The sequence below is a fragment of the Carlito syrichta genome, unplaced genomic scaffold, assembly GCF_000164805.1.
Source record: "Carlito syrichta isolate Samal-C Ts95f unplaced genomic scaffold, Tarsius_syrichta-2.0.1 Scaffold274232, whole genome shotgun sequence".
Taxonomy (NCBI): domain Eukaryota; kingdom Metazoa; phylum Chordata; class Mammalia; order Primates; family Tarsiidae; genus Carlito; species Carlito syrichta.
Window position 1 is genome coordinate 54,111 of NW_007218328.1, and position 23,870 is coordinate 77,980.

Below are 23,870 nucleotides of genomic sequence, written 5' to 3' on the forward strand. Positions count from 1 at the left end.
CAGGCGGGTCTCGAACCTGCGGGCTCAGGCAATTCACTCACCTCGGCCTCCCAAAGCACGGGATTGCAGGCTGAGTCACCGAGCCCAGCCTAAATAATATTTTAAAATGTAGGTTTTCTATTTAGTATTAGACTCATCATTTAAAAATCAACAAACTGCTGGATCATCTTAGATATCATATTTTAGAAACCTTATTTGAAGTGAAAAATAAAATTTAATATTTTCTTCATTCTCAACTCTACAGTTTAATCATCATCATCTTTCTTCACTCCATAGTGATTCAAATTAACCATATTTGAAAAATATAATAGTTTACATATAATAAAGAATATTTTATTGGAGAAAATATATTATAGAAATATGATTCTCATAAGCCAATAAGCACATTTTTCATCTTGGAACATCCATCATTTCATGGATGGAAGTATAAAATTGTTGAATCATCCAGCTTCAGTATTTAGCAAGAGATTATTTAGAAATGCATTTAATGGATCTAAAGACTTAACTCTAGGAGATTAGTCTAGCAATATTTACTAAGGGTCAGAAAAAAGGTTAATACTCTTTAACCTGGTAATTCAATTTCTGGGAACCTAACTTAAGAAAATAATCCAAAATATGAAAAAAGCTATCTGAATGAAGAGGTTTTTTTTTTTTACAGTGTGATTTATAATCCCCTTCCAAAAAATCCTCAAACCCAAAAAACAAAACAATGACAAAAAAGAAACGAAGAGAGAGGGAGGTAGTTAAATAAATTGAGGTGCACTTACTCAATGGAATGCTATAAACCTATTATAGCAATGATTATGAAGAGTGTAGATTCTTGAGGAAAAAACACATGTATTATAATGTTAGAGAGAGTAATTATATGAAGACCTTAATTTTTCCAGATGTTCATAAGAAAAAACAAACTGGGGGAAAATGAAAACACCCATCACAGTTTTATAAGGTGTCTTGGTTGTGGGAGATTTTTCCCCCTCTTAAAAATATTTTCTAATTTGCTAAGAAAAATGGTGTAATAGACTACACACTAAATGTGGTGGCTTCTTGGTTCACAGTGCACTCAGTTGTCCTGTCCCCTTGTTATAGCTAAGTCAAGGTTGGAGACATGTGACCCAGGCTCCCCAGATGAGCCTCTCTTTCATGCAGTCTTGAGGCTGCTCTGGCTCCTGCCTGCGTGGAGCTTGGTTTGTTCTTTGCTTCTTTAAATTTAGGAGCTATGCATCTGGTGATTTTTGCTGTTGTTTAATTTAGCCAGTCTGTTTCTGTAGGGTACAACCTTAACAAATACAGTAGCTAGATTACTTTTGTAGTGGAAAAAATATATAGCGATATAGCATTTCAATAATTCTGCGTGAACAGGATCCCACATAATATTCTACTTCGGGTTAGTATTTGAGCAGGGTAGAGAAATAATGAAGTTTTGCTAATTCAGGTGCCACTCATTAGCAGTGGTGATGCTAAAACCCAACATCCTGGGAGGAGACACTGGGAAGCATGAGTGCCAGGTGGCATAGTCACTACCACTTGACACTAATCAAAGCAGGATGTGCCTTCTGCAGACAACTTAGCAGTAGTAGTACAATGTTCTGAGGTATGGGATTCATTAATTCATGCCAAAAATTCTTATTGAGCACATGCAATGTGCCAAGCACACAGGGAACAAGAACTGCAGCCCCTTGCCCTGCCCTTCACCTGCAGACGGTGCCTCATCAGAATGCCCCCGCCCCCCAGCTCATGAGTCAGCACAGAACTGTTTTCCTCAGGAAAATAACAGATTCGGCTTAATGTTTAAAAAACAGTCCGTCTCAGAACAGTCTCAGAACTAAGCACCTGTATATTTCATTATCTTACTAATTTTCAAACATACATAAAAATAGAGAGAATAGTACAATAAGCCCCATACACGCATTGGCCGGATGTTTTATCAGCAAGAGAACTTCTTGTTAAAACTCACCCATTTTGTCTTGAGTCACTGGTGAGTTATCAGTGGCAGGTTCTTTCATTTCTTCAGGGACAGTATTACCATTCTGCCCTAGAGTCCCATGTTCTCTCATTTCTGAGGTACTTGTTTGTAAAGATAACTGAGAACTGCCTTCACCGCCATTTCCACCCCTTTCATCATTGGAATCTGCAGGCGTTGATGTACCAGGGTTGGCAAGTTCTTTATTTTTGACAACAGTTTTCTGCGAAAACACAAAACCCTATCTATAAACAAACTCCCATAGTGAGAAAATGTTTCTGTGCGCCATCATCTACCAGACCCCCAGGTTACTAGAGAAGCAACTGCCTCTAATAAGGTGGGTTGAAGCCACAGGATGCTGTGTGCCACGACATCATCTGAAAAGGACAGGTGTGGATTCCTCTTCAACCCACCATGATCTACTGCTTCTTGAGGGACCTTGGTAGCTGTCTAACAAACTGAACGACAACCACCTGCACAAATGAAGTGCATGATAAACATTTCATGAATAAACGAAGAAATGAATTGCTTGAGGATGATAACTTTTTGTTTCTTTTTCACGTTTTCTTTGTTTTCTCTTTCCCTAGTGGCATTCAAGTGTGGCTGCACATTTGAATTACCCTAAGGATCTTTAAAAAGAAATGACTGTGCGGGGCCCCACCCTTGGCAAATTCAACCAGGATCTCCTCTGGTGGTGGCAAAGGGGTGCTCAGGACATTAATAACTATTTTTTAAAGTTATTCTAATATGCGTCGTCCTGGGTTGACAACCACTGCTCTAGGGTGTGGCTTCTCCAACTTTAATGAGCACACAAACTATTTCAGGTTGAGGAATCTCTGCCTGAGTGAGTCTGGAGTGGAATGCAAGACTTTGCATTTCTCACAAGCTTGCCAGGGCCACTGCTGCTGGGTGGTAGACCCACTTGGAGTGGCGAGGACCTGCCCCATTCCTCGTCAAGCACATTGCAGGCACCGCTTCTCTTGTCTTCTGACACCTAAGCAAAAATGCAAATTATCATTTTCCAGGCAGCATCTTAATTTTACATTCAAATTTTTTCGGATGCAATTTTTGAAGGCTAAAAAATGAAATGTTAAAAATAAGCAGACTTAGTTTCAGACAGATGGTGGTTGAGCTATCACTGAAATCAATCCATTCACCAGGAAAACATACGCTCAGCTACAAATAGTCTTGGCAAATAGTTTCCATAAACGTACTCTAGAGACACAGGAGTGACTAGACATGGTACGAATGAAATGGGGTTTTTTTTTTTTTTAGAGAGATTGGAGGAAATTAGGAATTGTCATTAAAATAAATGCTTCTTCAGAAGATGATAGATATGACACTCCGCCCTAATGACCCATCTATGCTTTTAAAAAAAAAAAAATTCTAACATACTTTGAAGATTAAAATGGATGAGAGAGAAACCAGCTTCCTGTTACCACATAACTATACAGAGTATTAAATATCTGCCATCTTTAACCTCATGACATGCGTTTTTCTCACCAGGTTCTACCACCATGGAACATGAACAAGTAATGAAGTGCCTGCATTTTCTTCTGTACCTCCTCAACTATCACTGAAACAGCCAAGGAACAACAGCAGGCTCCTTTTTGTGTTCCTTGGTAAGATACTGAAAAAGATTTGCCAAATATCTTTGTAGCTGAAACTTTCTTCTAGTATTTCCCTGGCTTCAAATAATACTCATTAAAACATTATACTTGATTTATCTTTAGGATATTTTATAGAGCATAATATCAGAAAAAGGAAAATAAATGGCAGTATGCTTTTGAAAGAACACCCTATGTCCCCTAAATTAAGTAAATGAGATTTTTAGCACATGGCCTGAAGATCCTGAGTGTCATGCTATCAGTTCTGGAGTTGCATATGGTATGGACTTATGCGACAGTTACCGTATTTAGTTGAAAACTTACTGGAGTTCTTTTGACTTTAGAACATAAATATCGGATCAGAGCACTGATATCAGACAAACACTCTTCCCAGTCTTTTCCATCTTCACTCAAATCACAGGTGGGAAAAATTGTTGCCAGATATTCTGCAAACAGCAGAAAGTATTCACAAAAATTAGAACAAAAAATTAACAAAGAAATTAACAAGACATTTGTATTTAAAATAAATACTGACTTCTTCTCTTTCTACTTATCATTCTTCTCTCTAACTCTGAGAGTTTAGAAATTTCACCCAATAAGGATGCTTTGCAAAATTATCTCATTTCCTCTACTGTGAGATTCTCTAAAACATTGACCTAGGGAGCCAAAACTAAGCTTTTGGTGGTTTGTTGTTGTTGTTGTTGTTGTTGTTGTTGCTGATGTTGTTGTTGTTGTTGTTTAGTGTGTATGCCAGATGTGGTGGCTCAGGCCTGAAATCCCAGGACTTTGGGAGGCCAAGGGAGGAGGATCACTTGAGCCCAGGAGTTAGAGGTTACACAGTGAGCTATGATTGTACCACTACACTCCAGGCTGGAAAGCAGAGCAAGATACTGTCTCTAAAATAAAAAACAAGCCGGGCTCAGTGGCTCAGCCTGTAATCTCGCACCTTTGGGAGGCTGAGGTGAGTGGATTGCCTGAGCCCGTGGGTTCAAGACCCGCCTGGGCAGCGAGACCTCATCTCTACGATAAATAAAAAAAATCAGCCGGGCATGGTAGTGCATGCCTGTAATTCTGGCTACTCGGAAGGCTGAGGCGGAAGGATCGCCAGAGCCCAGCAGGTTGAGGCTGCGGTGGCCAGGAGCGGCCACTACACTCCAGTCTGGGTGACAGAGTGAGACTCCAACTCAAAAAAAATAAAAAAAAGTATAATCAAAAGTCAGCTCTTTCATGTGCTAAGACCATTTAATAACCTGATGGATAAATTACGACTGAGAAGAAAAGGAAACGCGCAAAGAGAAAATAGTGTTATTGCAAACATTATTACACCAGAGTCTATTTATCTGTGCAACTCATCATGTCTATCTTCCCCAGAAGTTATTCCCTCTGCCTAGAACACCCCTCCTAATCCTTATACCTAGTTACGGAGTCCTTCAGAGTACAGCTCAAATGTCTTGTCCTTAGCCAAGCCTTCCCCAATTCCCTCATAGCAGCTGCTTTGCTCTGAGCATCCCCAACACTACCACACTTAGAAAGGAATGTGTCTGTTACTATCGTTTCCCTTTCTAGACTGCGAGCTCCTTGTGAAGAGAAATACTTATCGACTGTGATATCCTCAGTCCCCATGAGTTCTGGGTAGGAAGGCAGGAGGCTAAAAGGACTAATCATAAGATCCTATTTCTGTGTTACCAGTCACAAGCACTAAAGAGTCTGTTTCATTTCCCCACCTTTGTGGGGAGGGCAGTTTCCCTTATTTTTTAGTAGCAAGTTTCAGCAGTAAAGAATTGACTTAGCACTAGCCATAAACAACTATAATCAGTAAGATTTGTCTTATTCAACTATTTAAGTCAATGGACAAGTTTTATTTTTTAGAAGTTGTTAACAGTTGCATATTATTCAACAGTAAAATCAGATAGAAAAAATTAACAGTTCTAAGATTTACACAAACTTCATCATTATTTCTTCAACTGCCAATAATATTCATCATATGACCAAACGATGATTAAAACAAGATTCCATTATAACCTTACATATGCATACCTCTTATTGCAGCCATTTTGTTTGGATCTAGGAGTTGGTAGCCTTGCAAATTGACATTCACTGAGTTGGAAATCAGGATTTCCTTGGAGAGCAAAATACGAACCAAGTAACAGGCTGCGTGGTTAGGTTTGGCCTTCTTTTGTGCGGCCAGCATATGAGTATTAAGCATCTTGACATTTCTTTTTGGATCACCAAGATAGCCTTTAAAAAATACAGGAAAAAGGAAAATCCCTGTTTTGTAATGCAAGTGTCCAAGATAATTAAACTGATTTTGAATTCACAAATGTCTACTTGGAGGAATTGTTTTTTTTTCTATGTTTATCTCTTCCTTTTCCCTAAATGGGTCTCTTTGATGCCATCTACCCAACTGGTCAACATTCTTCACCTTTGCTAGTCTTGAGCTTGCTGTATTTCAACTAATCTGTTCATGATCAAATTTCATTGTTAGGCTGCGAGTGCATATGTAAACATGTTGATTGAGTTTCCATTGTTCTGTTTCACACTCTAGTATACTCGGAACCATATTACTAAGTGATTATAAGTTCTCTGAAGATAATTTGGAAAGTATGGATCATTAAGAGGACCATTAAGAAAAATGTTCAAATAGCTAGCATTTATTAGTAGCTACCATATATCAAGCATGTGCTAAATAGTTTACATCTATAAACTCAGTTTCATCATCATAACATCTCAGTTATTACTCCCACCTACCAGATGAGGAAACTAAGGCCCAGAGAAGCTACGTTATTTGAACAAGATCACATTGCTAGTTATAGAACCAGTTTTAAAGTCTAAGTCTGTCTGTTTAAAAGCCAAATGCTCTGAACCATTCATCTTCCGTTAATGTCTTCCATCTTTTTCCTATTTATTTTTTTAAACACAAAATTAAAATCATACTTTATGTATAGTTTAAACCTTGTTTCTTTAGTTAACATATTTTGAGCATTTCTCTGTTTTCATCTTTTTGTTTAAGTCTGCATCCTGTCATCATGATTTTCCTGACAGGTGACATTTATGTTGTACTTATGTTCTGAGCATTGTGTTAAGAGCTTTAAATACATTGTCTCATTTACTCTTCACAATTCTGTGAAGTAGGTACTATTATTTTTACCACTTTACAGCTGAAGACACTAATATTTAGGTTAGGAAAGTGTGTGACAATCACAAGGTAAGAACAGAGCTGGTATCTGAACCCAGCCAGGTAGGCTCCAGGTGGGTTTGAGAGCTTGTGCCCTCAATCATTAAGCTTTACTCATGTGCCATGTATATACCAGAAGTCATGTGACTAATTCCCTAGTATTGCTTATTTGTTAATGAAAGGAGGGGCTCTGAGAAACTTAGAATAAATTTAATTCATATTTTGCCTCAGCATAGCCATTTGTGCTTAGACTGACATGCTTTGAATCTAACACAGGTTAGACATAGATAGATACATTTCCAACAGGCAGGTTTTAGGAAGTGTTCAGACATTTTACTGCAGGATAAGCTGGCAGCCTACCCCACCTCCTCAGCAAATCTCCGTCAGATGCAGGACAAGGACAGCTCAACCTTTCAATTCATGGTTTAGCATAGTAATCTCTAAGAAACTTTCAGGTTCCTTGTGGAAGGCAGAAGGTCAAAGATCACCGCTTAGCTAGCTGAAGCTGTAGAAATGATAATAAGACCACCTTCTTGCTAAGGAGCTTGTGAATTGGAAACATCTGACAGGTCTCTTGTAGGAAAAACCCCTCCCCTTGTCTCCTCCCATGTAGCTCACCATCCGAGGTCATGAAATGCTAATGTCTGGCTATGTCAAGATCTAAGACTCATGTGGCTACAATCAACATCAAAGACCACAGCCCTGGACATTTCTTTTGGCCCAGACTCCCCCAGGTCCAAATCCCACTTCACCCATAAGACCCAAGTTAACCTAATCAACCCTTCATGACTTGTGTGACACAGATAGGGCAATCCCTTCGGGTCCCCTCCCGCTCTGGGAGCTTTTCTGTCCTCTCAATAAATCCTGCTTTCAAAAAAAAAAAAAGGAATCACTGAAACAAAAAATGAAAATAGCATCGGACACCTACAACAATGATATTCAAAAGAAGATAGGACAAAGAAACCTAAGTGGAATTAAAATGTCAACACTTCATCCTGAGTGGTAAAATGTTGATTGCAGCAGGCTATGATAAGTCAGATATGTATATAGTGACACTCAGACAACCACTAGGAAAATTCCATAAAGCAATATATTTAAAAACATGAACAAACTAAGATGGAATACTAAAAATGTTTAAGTAACCCATAGGAAGCCAAGAAAGAGAAACAGAGTAGTGAAAACTAGAGGAAAGAAACAGAAAAATAATGAAAGTGAAGACTTCTATGATATCAGCAATTACCTTAAATACAAATTATGTGAATATACCAATTAAATGACAGTAATCGACAAAGTAGATTAAAAAAAAACAAGACCTAACTACATGCTATTTATAAGACGCTCCACAAATTCAATGACATACATAGGTTAAAAGTAAATGGGTGAAAAATATATATCATGAAAATATTAACACAAAAAAGAAAGCAGAGTAGCTATACTGATATCAGATAAAGTAGATTTCAGAGCAAAGAAAGTTACTAAAGACAAATAAGGACATTACATAACAATAAAAGGATTAAGACCCCAGAAAGACATAATGATCCTCCAGAATTACATACCAAGCAGCATAGTTTCAAAGTATATGAATTAAAAACTGAAAGAGCTGAAAGAAGAGACAGACAAATCCATAATTCTAGTTGAAGACTTCAACACCCACCTCTCAGCAACTGATGGAACAACCGACAGAAAATGTGCAAGGATACAGAAGACCTGAACAACAAAATCAGCAAACAAGATTCACATTATAGAATGTTCCACCCAATAATAATAGAAATATATATATATATATTCAAATGCCTATAAAATATTCATCAAGATGAACCATATCCTGAGCCAGAGAAAAAATCTCAACAAATTTAAAAGAGATGAAATCATATAACATATATTTTCTGACCACAATGGAACCAATAACAGAAAGTCAAGAAAATCTCTAAATACTTGGAACTTAAACAGCACACATAAATAATTCATATGTCAAAGAGGAAATCTCCAAGGAAATTTTTAAAAATTTATAGGACTAATAAAAATACAATACATCAAAATATATGGGATACAACTAAAGGAGTACTAAAAGTAAAACTTACAACACAAAACGCTTACATTAGAAAAGAGGCAAGGTCTCAAATCTATAATCTAAGTTCCTACACCAAAAACTAGAAAAAGTAAAATAAACCAAAGTAAACAGAAAGAATGAAAAAATAAAGAGCAAAAAATCAATGAAACTGAAAATAAGAAAACAATAGGAAATCAATGAAGCAAAAAGTTGATGCCTCAAAAGGATCAATAAAACTAATAAATTTATAGGAAGAAAAAAATAACAGAGATGACACAAGTCATCAATATCAGGAATGAAACGGGATATCATTACATATTCAAAAGTCATTAAAAGAATAATGGAGCCTACTACAAACTACATTCCACTCACATTTTCCATAACTTAGAAGAAATGAAAATAAGAAGAAAAAAATGGATCAATTCCTCCAAAACTAAAAGCTATTAAAACTCAACCAAGATGACATACATAATCTAAATATCCTATAACCATCCAAAAATTGAATTTGTAATTAAAAGTCTCCACAAAAGGAGACTACAGGCTCAGATGGTTTTACTGGAGATTTTTAGCAAACATTTAACATATCGATATATTTTTTTTCATTTTTTTAAATAAGACAGAGGAGGGAACACTTATCTATTCATCTTGTAAGACTAGTATGCACTGAAACCAAAACCAAACAGGCAGACCAAAAAAGAAAAGAAAAGAAAAATACAAACCAACAGATCTCATGAACTCAGACACAAAAATCCTTAATCAAATATTTTCAAACCAAATAAATAATGGTCACAAAGAATTATATACCATGATCACATCATATAAATTGGGATTTATTCCAGGTATGTCAGGCTGATTCAACATTAAAAAAAAAAAAAAAAAAGGCCGGGCTTGGTGGCTCAGCCTGTAATCCCAGCACTTTGGGAGGCCAAGGCAAGTGGACTGCCTGAGCCCGCGGGTTCTAGACCAGCCCGAGCAACTTGGCGAGACTGCGTCTCTACAATTAAAAAAAAAAAAAAATAGCCAGGCATGCATCTGTAGTTCCACCTACTCGGAAGGCTGAGACGAAGGGTCGCCGGAGTCCAGCAGGTTGATGCTGGGGTGACCATGAGCATGCATGCCACTGCACTCCCGCCTGGGCAAAGGAGTGAGACTCCAACTTAAAAAAAAACCAATATAAGCCATCATATTAATGCAAAAGAAGAAAAACCATGTGAACATAGACATAGACAAAGCATTTGCCAAAATCAAAACCTATTCATGCTTTAAAAAAAAAAAAAAAACTCTCAGCAAGTTAGGAATAGAGGGAAACTTCCTCAACTTAATGAAGAGCAGATACCAAAAACCTACAGTTAACATCATACTAAATAGTGAAAACTGAATAAATTCCCCTGAAGATCAGAAACAAATAAGCATGACTAATCTTATTACTTGTATTCCACATTAACAGCATAAGTTCTAGCTACTGCAATAAGGCAAGAAAAAAGAATCAAAGGCACGCAGATTGGAGAGGAAGAAATAAAATGGCCCCTATTTGCAAAAGGCATAATTGGCTACAAAAAATTTCAAGAAATTGACAAAAAAAAAAACTCCTCTTCAAATCAGTAAGTAATTTCAGTGAGATCACAGGATATAAGATCAACACTCAAAAAATAAGGTCAATTTTTATATATTAACAATGAACATGTATAAATTGAAATAATAAACAATATAATTTACAATATCCAAGAAAATGACTACTTAGGTAAAAAAATTATAAAAACATGTACAGGATCTATATTTTTAAAGTTGATAAAAGAAATCAAAGAAGACCTTTGGATTAGGGTTAGGGCTAATTAATATGTTAATGACTAAACTGTTAATAATGTGTTGATAAATGAACAGATATGAGGGGGGACCCAAAAAAAAGCAGAATTATTAGTTTGAGGATGGGCTACTTGTAGTATGGGCGTCCCCCACTAGGTAAGTGTTCTAGGAACCATGGGCATCAGTGAGCCAGCTAGTATAACTGTAAAGGGCTTCAGTGAGCTTTTTTTTGAAGATTCTTTCAACGCGTTTGCCCAATTCATGATGAGTGATCTACAAGCGCACTTGCCCACACTGCTAAGTGTTCAGCAGTTTTTGACCAAAAGCAGCATGACCCTCATGCCCCATCTTCCCTATTTACCAGATCTTGCCCCAAGTGATTTTGTTTGTTTGTTTCCCCATGAAGGAAACAAAGGAAAATGTTTTGTAGATGTGGAAGAGGTGAAACAAAAAATGGCAGAAGCACTAAAAGGCATCAAAATTGACGAGTTGAAAAACTGTTTTGAGCAGTGGAAAAAGCATCTCAATAAGTATACTGCATTAAACAGAGAGTACTTTGAAAGTGACTGAAGTTTAAACATGTAAGAATAAATATACATTTTTTAATAAATAAATTCCAGGTTTGGGGGGGCTTCCCCCTTCATATACAATGGATGAGAAGTCTCAACATACCATAGATATCAATTTTCCCAAGTTGATCTGTAGGTTTAATTTAATTCCTATAAAAATCCCAGCAAGATTTTTTAAAACATTGACAAGGTTATTCTAAAACTAATATAGAAAGGCACAGGACCAATGATAGCTAAAACAATTTTTAAAAGAATAAAATAGAAAGGATATCTCTACCTGATATTATGGCATACTGTGTAACATATAATTTGTCAAGAAATAGAAACACAGACCAATAGACTATAACAGAGAACCCACAGATAGACTCATATAAATATGCCTAATTTATTTTTCATTAAGGTGAATAAACAATTCAATGGAGAAAAGATAGCCATTTAAAAACATGGTACTGCAGCACTTGAATATCCATAGGCTCAATAACAGTAATAACCCCGACCTAAATCTCACACCTTATACAAATCTGAAAACTCAATATGGATCACAACTTATATGTGAAATATAAAAATATAATATTTTTTTTTAAAAAAGGAGAAAAAAATGTAGGTTCAAGGACTGGAAAGAATTCATAGACTTGACAGAATCAGCACATTCCATTAGAGCAAAAGTTGATAAATTGAACCTCACGAAAATTAAAAACTTTCTCTCTGAAAAGAAAAAAACTCATGTAGAGAGGATAAAAAGGCAAGCTGCAGATAGGAAGAAAATATTTGCAAACTGCATATTCAACAAAAGACTAGTACCTATAATATCTAAGCAATTCTCAAAATATAACAGTAATAAAATGTATTACTATAAAACAATAATAGATATTTCAGAGAAAAGCTTATACAGATAAAATCAGATATGAAAAGATGTACATCATATCCAAAGGCAAATGCCTATTAAACCCACAATGAAGTACTACCATATAGTACTTATCAGAAGGGCTAAAATAAAATAGTGAAAACATCAAATGCTGGTAAGGATACAGAGAAACTGAATTGCACTCCTGGACATTAATAACTAAACTGTTATTATCACAGAAAAATGAAAATTGTATGTCCACACAAAAACCTGAACACTAGTGCTCACAGCAGCTTTTCTGATAACAACCAAAAACTAAACACAATCCAGATGTCCTTCAATGGGTGACAAACCATGGTACATCCATACCATGAAACAGTATTCAGTAGTAAAAAGGGAGGAATTCCTGATACAGACAAAAACTTGTGTGAAACTCCAGGGAATAATGCTACATGGAAAAAAAGGTTACCGCAATAGATTAAATGCTATGAGTCCATTTCTATAATATTCTTGCAATGGCAAAATTATAAGGAGAGAGAGCACACTAGTTGTTGGATGGGTTAACGATGAGGCCAGGGAGGGAATGACATGGAGTGGGTATGGTTTTAAAATGACAATAAAAGGGTTCCTGGAATTGTTGGGACAGTTCTGGAGTAGTAAACACCTGAACCTAAATATGTCATAACACTGCAGAGAGCTAAATACACACACACAAATGAATACATGGAAAGCTGAGGACATCTGAATAGACCTGGTCATTCTATCAATGTCAACATTCTAGTTGTGATATTTTACTATATTTTTACAAAATATTATTATTGGGGGAACTGGGTAAAGAGTACACAAGATCTCTTTGCATTATTTCTTACATCTATATCTTTTCTGAAATATCTCAAAATGAAAAGTTTAATTTTTAAAACACCTTCGCTAATAATTAATATTAAGAATGTTGGTGAATTTAGATTAAAGAGTGCTGCTTGTAGCATATACCATTTCAAACTCACCAAAGCCAGAAGTGAGGAAGACAGGTGCTGAATCTTTATCTTGGCCACGGTCACTTTCCATTAAGGTTGAGTAGCTCATTGTTTCACAACTCACTTCTGGGATAGATTCTGTTTAACATTTCAATATGTAAAATTTTTTCCACTGATGAAAGACAAGAACTCTAAACCATGCTCTTTTATATCAGGCAAATCCTTCAGGAATGAAGGATAAATAAGGACTTTCTCAGACAAAGGAAAACTTTTATAAAAAGTTGTCACTGGCTGACTTACCCTTAAGGAATGGCTAAAGGAAGATCTTCAAACTGAAGGGATATGATTAAGGAAAAAGAAAGAACAATGGAAAGAGCAGAAATATGTATGTGGAGAAACTAGATCCCTCATATGTTGTTGGTGGAAATGGAAAATGATATAACCACTCTGGAAAACAGTGTGGTAGTATTTGATAAAACTAAGCATACAATTACCATAGGACCCAGCAACTGCACTCTTGGGCAGTATCTCAGGGAAATCAAAACTCATGTTCACACAAAGCCTGTATAATACATGAGTGTTCATAGCAGCTTTACTTCTGATAGTCCAAACGAGGAAACACCTAGATGTCCTTCAGTGAGTGAAAAGATAAACCACGGTTCGCCCACGCCATGGAATAATACTAGGCAATAAAAAAGAACAAACTGTTTTTGAGGCCTGTGGTAAAGGATCCATGAACCTACACATATGATATAAGTGAACTAAAACACACACATGCACACAAATCAATACTAATAAAACGGGACATCTCAATCATATCTGTGGGAGATATTATGTCAATATCCTAGTTGTCAACTCAGGAACAGAAAACCAAACACCACATATTCTTCTCACTTATAAGTGGGAGCTAGATCTGAAAAGACATAGAGAATGATATAATGGGCACTGGAGACTCAAAAGGGGGAGGTGGAAAGGTGTAGAGGGATGAAAGATCACCTATCAGGTACAATGTGCACAGGTGGGGGTGGTGGGTACACTTAAAGCCCAGACTTCTTTGCCATTATACAATACGACCATGTAACCAGGGGGTATTCATACCCCCTAAAGCTATTGAAATAAAGGGAAAAAAATCCTAGTTGTGTTAATTTTCTACAGTTTTACAAGATGTTACCATGGGGTAAAGTGGGTAATGGAAACATAGGATCTCTCTGTATCGTTTACAACTGCATGTGCAATTAAATTTTTCCGAAAATAAAAACTTTAATTGAAAAAGCTACCAATATCTTTCACTGCAGATGTAGATAAATCTAGACTAAATAATGCTACATACAGTAAGTATCTTTTCAAACTCACCAAAATTGTGAGGATTGCACTGAAATGTTGAGGAAATATTCTGGCCATTGTTGTTTTCCAACAAAAGTTGGTAATTTGTCATCTCAGATTTCTCTTCCAGGCTGGTTTGTGCTTGTGCCAACATTTCTAGAAATAAAATATTTTCAAATATTGAAAGACAAGAAAATTCAGCTATGAATTCTGTATCAGGCAAAAGTATCCTTCAAAAAATGAAGAGGAAAATCATTCTCAAATGAGGGAAAACTAAAAGTATTTGTCACTGGCTGATGTACATTTAAAGAATGACTAAAGGAAAATCTTTAAACCAAATAGAATGATGAGAGAGCAAATCATGGAGCATTAAATCAGAAGAAAAAAATAGTGAAAGCTGCAGAAATACAGATGTGGAGAAACTGGATCATTCATAGTTAGTGGACATGTAAAATGGTGCAGTCTCTCTATAACACGACTTGGCAGTTTCTTATAAAACTAAACACGCAACTACTATTCAACCAAGCATTTGCACTCTTGGACATTTATCCGAAAGAAATCAAAACTTATGTTTACACAAAAACCTGTACATGAAGAGTCATAGCAACGTTATTTGTAATAGTCAAAAACTGAAAACAATCAGATGCCCTTCAATGGACAAATGATAAACAAACTGTGGTACATCCATACGATAGAACAGTACTCAGCAATTTAAAAATAAGGACCACTGATACATGCAACAAGTTAGATGACTGTCCAGGGAATTGCTGAAGCAAGTGTGGTTCTAAAAGAGCACGAAGAGGCATCTTGGTAGTAATGGAAATGTGTATCTTGACTGTGGTTGTGGAAATCAAACCTTTTCATATGACAAAATTGAACAGAACTAAATGTACACACACAAATCAATGCAATTAAATGGGAAAGCTCAAGAAGATCTGTGGATAATATTGATGTCAATATCCTGGTTGTGATGTTCTATTACAGTGTTGCAAGATGTTATTGTTGGGAGAAATAGGTAAAGTGTACAGGATATTTCTCTGTGTTATTTCTTACAACTACGCATGTATCCTAAATCACCACAAAATTAAAAGTCAGTTTTTAAAAAGCTATCACTAGTTTTGTATTAAGGATGTTGCTGGATCTAGATTAAACAGAGCTACTACTAACATGTATCATTTCAAACTCACCAAAATTTGGAGGAATAGAGAGAGATGAAGAGACAGCATTTTGGTCACTGTCATTTACCAATAAAGTTGAGCAATTCGTTGTCTGAGGGTTGTTTTCCAGCTTGGTGTCCGTGTTTACTGGCACTTCTATAAGTATAACTTTTTCAAATACTGAAAGACAAAAACACTCAACCATGAATTTTATACTGTGTGAAATTATTTTTCAAGAGAGAAGGGAAAATAAAGCCATCCTCAAAAAGAGGAAAATTAAAGAAATTTATCTCTAGCAGATTTACCCTTTAAAATTGGCTAAAGAAAAATCTTCAAACGAAAAAATATTACAAAATAAGGAATCTTGGAACATCAGGAAGGAAGAAAGAATGATAGAAAGATCAGAAATATTGAGGTGGAAAAATTGGATCCCTCATACATTGCTGTTGGAAACATACAATAGTACAGCCCCTCTTGAAAACTGGCAGTTTCTTATATAACTAAACATGCTGTTACCATAAGACACAGCAATTGTACTCTTGGCCTTCGTAGTAGAGAAATGAAAACTTATATTTATCCCAAAACCAGTACACAAATATTCAGAGCAGTTTTACTAGTAATATCCAAAAACTAGAGAGGAAAAACCAGATGTCCTTCAATGGGTGAATGTTTTTCTTTATTAAATTTAAAAAAAGCTTTTCCTGTCTACAATGAGTTATTCACCATTAGAAAGGAAGAAACTATTGAGAAATGAAAATATATCTACACCAAAATGTGCATAAATATTCATAGTGGCTTTACACCTAACAGTCAAAAACAAAACAAAACAAAAAAAGTCTCTCAGCAGGAGAATGGTTAAATGAAATGCAGCATATCCATACCATGGAGTAGTATTCTGCAACAGGAATAAACTATTAATAAACAAAACAACCTGGGTGAGTCTCCAGAAAATTAAGCTGAGTAGAAAAAAAAACCAATCCCAAATATGATTCTATTTATGTAACAATCTGAAGAGACAAAACTATAGAGATGGAGAAGAAATTAATGGTAGCTAGGTGTTAAGCATGAGTCATGGGGGCAGGGAAGGGTGAGCAGAGAGAGTTGACTGTGGTCATCAAAGGGAATAGTAGGGGTCCTTGTGCTGATAGAAATTATCTCTACCTTGACTGTGGTGGTGGGCACACAAACCTACTTGTGGAATAAAATTGCAGAGTATTAAATACACACATGCACACACAAGTGATACAGGTAAAAATGTGGACATCTCAATAAGATCTGTGGATTGTATCAATGTAAATATTCTAGTTGTGACATTTTACTGTCTTTTTATAAAATATTACTACTGGAAGAAATTAGGTAAAGAGTACACAGGATCTCTCTGTATTGTTTCTTACAATTGTGTGCAATTCAGAAATCTCCCAATATGAAAGTTTATTTTTTAGAAAGCTATCACTAAAAATTAATATTAATAATGTTTATGAGTCTAGATTAAAGAGTGCTGCTTGTAATATGTGTCAGCTCAAACTCACCAAAACTGGGAGTGATGGGAAGAGATGAAGAGACAGTATCTTGGTTACAGATATCTCCCAATACAACTGGGAAATACACTGTCTGAGAATTGTCTTCTGGATTGGTTTCTAGTTTTTCTGGCAGTTCCATAAGTATAACCTTTTCAATTCCTGAAAGAAAAGAATACTCAACAGTAAATTCTATACGAGGCAAAACTATCCTTCCAAAAAAAAGGTAAACATTTCTCCAACAAAATAAAACTAAAAGATTCTGTCCCTAGCAGTCTTACCTGCAGAAAAGGTTAAAGAAAAATCTGCAAACAGAAAGGATATGATGAAAGAAGGACTCTTGAAACATCAGGAAGGAAAAAAGAATGACAGAAAGATCAGAAATATAAACGTGAAGAAACTGGATCAACCACACATTGCTCTTGAAAATTTATAATAGTACAACCTCTTTGGAACCCAAACTATCTGGCAGTTTCTTACGTGGCTAAACATACCATAAGCCCCAGCAACTGTTCTCCTGACATTCATGACATAGAAATGAAAACATATTTACCCAAAAACCAGTACATTAATGTTCACAGCAATTTACTTCTAATAACAAAAGGGGGGGGGATAATGTCCTTCAATGGGCAAATGGTTGAAAACAAATACTGCATACCCAAGCCATGGAAAAAAATTCAGGAAAAATTACATATATAATTTTATATATGGAGGGACTATTGACACACTCAAAGACCTGTTTGAGTCTTCAGGGAATTATGCTAACAACAACAACAAAAAACTACACACCATAAGATCCCTTTATGTAACACTTAAAGTGACAAAATTTTAGAGACCAGGGTTTGCCAGGGGTTAGGAACAGTCAGTAAGGAAGGAAACAGTGACCTGAGAGAGGTGAGGGTGGTTATAAAAGAGCAAGATTAGGCAGCCTGGTGGTGATGGAAATGTTCTGTCTTGACTGTGGTGTGGGGATAAAACCTACTTGTGGAGGAAACTTGCATAGAAAAAAATAGAGAGACGCACACAAGTTACTAGAATTAAAACTGAGGACATCTCAATTATATCTATATATCATAGCAATGTAAATATCCTGGCTGTGTTATTTTACTATAGTTTTACAATATTGTTGGGAGAAAAGGGTAACATGTAAAGAGGATCATTTATATTATTTATTGCAAATACATGGGAATCTAAAATTATTTCAAAATAAAAAGTTTAATTTTAAAAATTAGCTACACCTATCTTTCATTAAGGATGTTGATGGATCCAGATTCAATAACGTTACTTGTAGTGCAGCATCTGAAACTCACCAGCATTAGGTGGAAGACCAGCAGATGAAAAGGCAGCACATTGGTCACAGTCATTACCCAAAAAAGTTGGGTCATTTGTTGTACCAAGGTTGTGTTCCACCTTGGTTTCTGCTATTTCTGGCATGTCTACAGAAAGAACAAGTGCGTAAGAAAAGAATTCTCATACACGAGTTTCTACATAGTGAAACTCTCCTTGAGTAATGTACAGGAAATAAATACATTCTCACACGAAAGAAAACTAAAATGACTCACCCTTCATAGACTTAACCTTAAAGAAAGGCTAAAATAAACTTCATACACAAAAGATATGATGAGAGGATGAATCTCTGAGCATCAGGAAGTAAGAAGAAGAGAAAGAGTAGAAATATGCACACAGAGAAACTGGATCACTCATATGTTACTGGTGAGAAGGGAGAATAGTACAGTTTCTCGAAAAATATTTCTAGTAGTTTCTTAGAACACTATACACAAACTACCATGTGAACAGAACTGCATGTAAATTTATGTTTACACAAAAACCAGTACATGAACACTCATAGATCTTTACTTATAATCGCCCAAAATTAGAAATCTCCCAGATGTCATTCAATGGGTGAACAGATTAACAAAAAGGTGTACATTCATACCATGGAACTGTATTCAACAATAAAAAGGGAGGAACTACTGATACATGCAACAATTGGTACGAATCTTGAGAAAATTATATTTAATGGAAAAAGTCAGTGTTTGATTTCATTTAAATGACAAAATTATAGCATGGGAAGTCAGATCACTGATTGTCAATGGTTAGGACAAGGCAGTGTATGAGGGAAAGGAGATCAGAGGGAGATAGCTGTGGTTATAAAAGAACAATATGAGGGAACCCTTGGTGATGATGGAAATGTTCTGTATCATGTCTAGTGGTGGACATGTAAACCTATTAACATAGAATTAAATACACACACAAATGTAGGTTTAATCAATGTCAATATCCTGGTTGTGATATTTTACTATAGTTCCACAAGATGTTATCACTGGAGAAAATTGGTAAACCATAAATGGAATCTCTATATAATTTCTTACAACTACATGTGAATCTAAGATTATCTCAAAATAAAAAGCTGATTTTTTTTAAAGTGCTACTACTGACTTTCATTAATAATGTTGATGAAAAATCAACTCTTAACCACAAATTCTATACCCAATAAAACTATACTTGAAGAATGTAGGAAAAATAATTTTCACATGAAGGAAAACTAAAAAAAAAAAACAAAAAACTTAAAGGCTAAATAAAATTATTTAAACAGAGCAATTGATGAAAGAAGAAAATGTAAAGCATCAGGAAGGAAGAAAGAACAGAAATATGGATATGGTATAATTGGATCACTTATATATTGCTGGTGGAAATGGAAAATGGTATAGACTCTCTGGAAAACTATTTGGTAGTTTCCTATAAAACTAAACATGCTATCACGATAAGACTCAGCAACTGTACTCTTGACATTCACAGCAGAGAAATTAAAACTTATGTTTACATAAAAACCTGTTCATGAATGTTCTCAACAGTGTCAATCCTAATACCCAAAAACTGGGGGAAAAAAAATCAAGATGTCCTTTCAATGGATAAATGGCTAAACAAACTGTGGTATATCCATACAGTGAAATACAAATCAGAAATAAAAAGAAAGGAATTATTTTTTTTGAGTCAAGGTCTCTGTGGCCCAGGCTGGAGTGCAGTAGCACAATCATGGCTTACCACAGCCTCAGCCTCAGCCTCCGGGGCTTAAGCGATCCTTCCACCTCAGCCTCCTGAGTAACTAGGACTATAGATACATGCCACCATGCCCAGTTATTATTTTTTTTATGTTTTATAGAGACGAGTTCTTGCTATGATGCCTAGGCTATTCTCAAACTCCTGGGCTCAAGCAATCTTCTCACCTCAGCCTTCCAAAATGCCCAGATTACAGACATGAGCCACCACATCTGGCCAAAAGGATTACATGCAACAACCTAGATGAGTTTTCAGATAATTGTGCTAAGTGAAAACTGCCAATACCCAAAAATTATATACTGCAACGTTCCTTTAATACAACATTCTTGAAGTGACAAAATTAGAAATAGAGAGTACATCAGTAGTTGCCAGGTGTTAGAGGTGGAACAGATTAGAAGGAAAAAGCAACATGAGGAAAGTGACCGTAATTATCAAAGGGCAAGATGGGGCATTCTCGTGGTGATCGAATGTTCTGTATCTTGACTGTGGTGATGGACATAAACCTATTCGTGTAATAAAATTACATAGATCTAAATATACATATACACACTAATACAAGTCAACCTGAGCACATCTCAATAAGATCTGTGGACTGTATCGATGATAATATCTTGGTTGTGACATTTTGGTATAGTTTTAAAGATGTTATTATTGGGGGAAATGACTAAAGCATAAACAGGATTTCTCTGCATTATTTCCTACAACTGTTATGTGAATCTAAAATTATCTCAAACTAAAAAGTTCAATTTAAAAAGAGTCGCACTAGATTGCATTCAAAATGTTGGTAAATCTAGATTAAACTGTGCTACTTGTAATATGTATCATTTAAAACTCACCAATATTGGGAGGGATGAAGACAGCTGAATAGTTAGTATTTTGGGCACTGTCATTTCCCAGTAAAGTCATGTAATTCCTTGCCTCAGTGCTGTTTTCAAGGCTGGTTTCTGCATTTTCGGAAATTCCTATAAATAAAAAGTATTCAAGAGCTATAACAAGAACTTTCCTCCACAAATTCTATACCAGGCAAAACTATCTTTTAGAAAAGATGAGGAAATAAGAACATTCACACACAAAGGAAAACAAAAGGAATCTGTCCCCAGAAGACTTATGCTTAAAAAATGTTAAAAGCAAGTCTTCAGTCAAAAAAATAAATGATGAAAGAAGGAATCTTAGAGCATCAGGAAGAACGAACAATAGAAAGAGCAGAAATACAGACACAGAAAAACTGGATCACCCATATAGAGCTGGCAAGAATGTCAAATGGCACAGTCACACTGGAAAACATTTAGGCAATTTCTCATAAAACTAAATATGCAAATGCCAAATTCATCAACTGTGTACATTAAATATGTACAGTTTCTTTACATATCAATTATGAAGATTTGAATATGTCCCCTCCAAAATTCAAGTGTTGCCAATGTGATAGTATTAAGAGATAGGACCTTTAAGAGGTAATTAGGCCATGAGGGCTCTACATTAATTGAATTAAGACCCTTAAAGGCTTTACACAGCATTCTGCCAGCTTGCCCTTCCACCTTCTGCCATGTGAGGACACAGCATTCGCTCTCTCCAGAAGATGCAGCCCTCACCAGACAAACCTGCCAGTGCCTTGATCTTGAATGTCCCAGTTTCCAGAACTGTGAGAAAATACATTTCTGTTCTTTATAAATAACCAAGTTTGTGGTACTTTGTTATAGCAACACAAATGAACTAAGACATCAATTATATCTCAATAAAGATGTTTTCTAAAAAGCTAAACATGCAGTTAACATATAACCAGTAGTTGCACTCAAAAATGAAAACTTAATATTTATACAATGAATGAATTATTCATAGCAACCTTATTCCTCCTTTCCATGTACTCTATTCCCTCCATCTGGAAAAAATTTCCTTCAGTAGAGGAATGGTTAAACTATGGTATACCTATACTGTGGATTAAGGAACAACTAACACGCACCATGCACAAGCAGGATAACTCTCCAGAGAATTATGTTGAATGAAAAAAGCCAGTACCACTAGGCACAATGCCTCAAGCCTGTAATCCCAGCACTTTGGGAGGTGGAGGCAAGAGGATTGCCTGAGCTCAACGGTTTGAGACCAGCTTGAGCAGCATGGCGAGACCTCGTCTCTACAATAAATTATTCTTAAAAATTAGCCAGGTGTGGTGGTACATGCCTGTGGTTCCAGCTATTTGGAAATCTGAGGCGGAAGAATCTCCTGAGCCCAGCAGGTTGAGGCTGCATTGGCTGTGAGCGTGCTACTGCACTACAGCCTGAGCAACAGAGTAAGATTCCTACTCAAGAAAAAAAGAAAAGAAAAAAGTCAGTACCAAAAGGTTACAAATTATGCATCTAATTGTATAACAATATATAGAGCTGGAGGAGAGACCATGCTTGCCAAGGGTCAGGGATGGAAGGGTTGTCAGAGGGGGATGTGTTTGGTTATAAAAACAATATGAGTGATCCTTCTGGTGCTAGAACCATTCTGTATCATGACTATAATGGGAACATCCTAACTTCGTCATGTGATAAAATTACAAAGAACTAAATTCAGAGACACACAAATGGATACAACCATAGTCTTACAAGATGATATCATGGGGGAAATTGGGTAAAGGGCAAAAGGTATCTCTCTATAATATTTCTCATAACTATATGTGACTCTATATTAAAACTTTTAATTTAAAAATAATCAGCTCTAATTTTAAGGACGCTTTTAAATCTAGATTAAAAGATGCTACTTATAATATATTTCATTTCAAACTCACCAAAATCAAAAGGGATGCAGAAAGATGATGAGGTAGTATCTGGGTCCATACCCTCATTTACAAGTACAGCTGAGTAATTCACCACATCAGGGTTATTTGCCAGATTGGGTTCTCCTTGTGGAAGAACTGCTATTGGCACTGCTGCAGTAGCTTCGGCAGATGAATTGACATCATTGGTATTTCCAGCGTCTTCGTTAATGACATAGGATAGCGTATAGAGATCAGGATATGAGCTGCCTTGTGTGGCGCATGGCTGAAATAATTGTGTGGAGATAATTCTGGGAAGTGGCAAACTCTCTGTGTGGTCTGTTTGCTGCTGTTCAGGGTATGCTGCTGACCCAAGAGATGTTCCTTCAGGGTTGGCCTGGGTGTGGGTTTTTTGCCTTTCCACTAATAATGATGCACTACAATTCACCTGTCCAGGGTGAGAGAACAGAATGACTTAAGCTCTGTGCTTCAGTTCCCGGGCTTCAATTTCTCCATGAGAAATACAAACAAAACATTTTTGTGTAAGTCCAGATCACCTCTAAAATGACACCAATCCAGTATAATCAACTGTAACTAAACGAAAACTGGAACTAAAATAAGTCTATTTTCCTTGCAACATCATTTTCTATTATTAAGGATAAAGGCTCCCTTTTGATTATGTGATTACTTTGTATCCATACATTTAACTCTACATTTTAATTATGTTTTACACATGATGATTACTAACACAAAAATACTCAGTGTCATAATTTATCAAATGTAAACTTCAGCATTCTTCCAACATTTTAGTCCCCTTTATGTTATTAAAGTAAGTAGAGATCAGCTTTGTTAATCTCAGTTACTTGTTCTCTATCACTTCTAACTGATTGATATGTTTAGAAACTAGAGGTTTATCAAAGTTGTGAAATATTTTTATAACACTTACACATTTTAGCAACAATGGTTGATTCCAAGAACGTTGAATGCTTAAAACAACTTCACAAAGCTGGTCGATCTGCCTATTCATGTGTTCAATAAGTTCTTCTAAATTCTATTATAATAAAAAAATTAGTAGTTCTTATTTCAAAAGAAAAGTA

The 23,870-nt window shown here is 35.9% G+C and overlaps 1 protein-coding gene across 1 annotated transcript in view; it reads right to left on the bottom strand.

The window, feature by feature from the left end:
* Window positions 1-23,870, bottom strand: part of BEND2 (BEN domain containing 2) — a 56,511-nt gene that overhangs the window by 5,840 nt on the left and 26,801 nt on the right. Inside the window, exons 7-15 of the mRNA XM_021709710.1 lie at window positions 23,720-23,824; window positions 22,807-23,221; window positions 20,876-21,001; window positions 18,290-18,415; window positions 16,992-17,141; window positions 15,493-15,642; window positions 5,605-5,805; window positions 3,892-4,013; window positions 1,974-2,183 (exon numbers count right to left, since the gene is read on the bottom strand). Coding sequence (XP_021565385.1) covers window positions 1,974-2,183; window positions 3,892-4,013; window positions 5,605-5,805; window positions 15,493-15,642; window positions 16,992-17,141; window positions 18,290-18,415; window positions 20,876-21,001; window positions 22,807-23,221; window positions 23,720-23,824 — 1,605 coding nt within the window. The remainder of the gene's footprint in view (window positions 1-1,973; window positions 2,184-3,891; window positions 4,014-5,604; window positions 5,806-15,492; window positions 15,643-16,991; window positions 17,142-18,289; window positions 18,416-20,875; window positions 21,002-22,806; window positions 23,222-23,719; window positions 23,825-23,870) is intronic.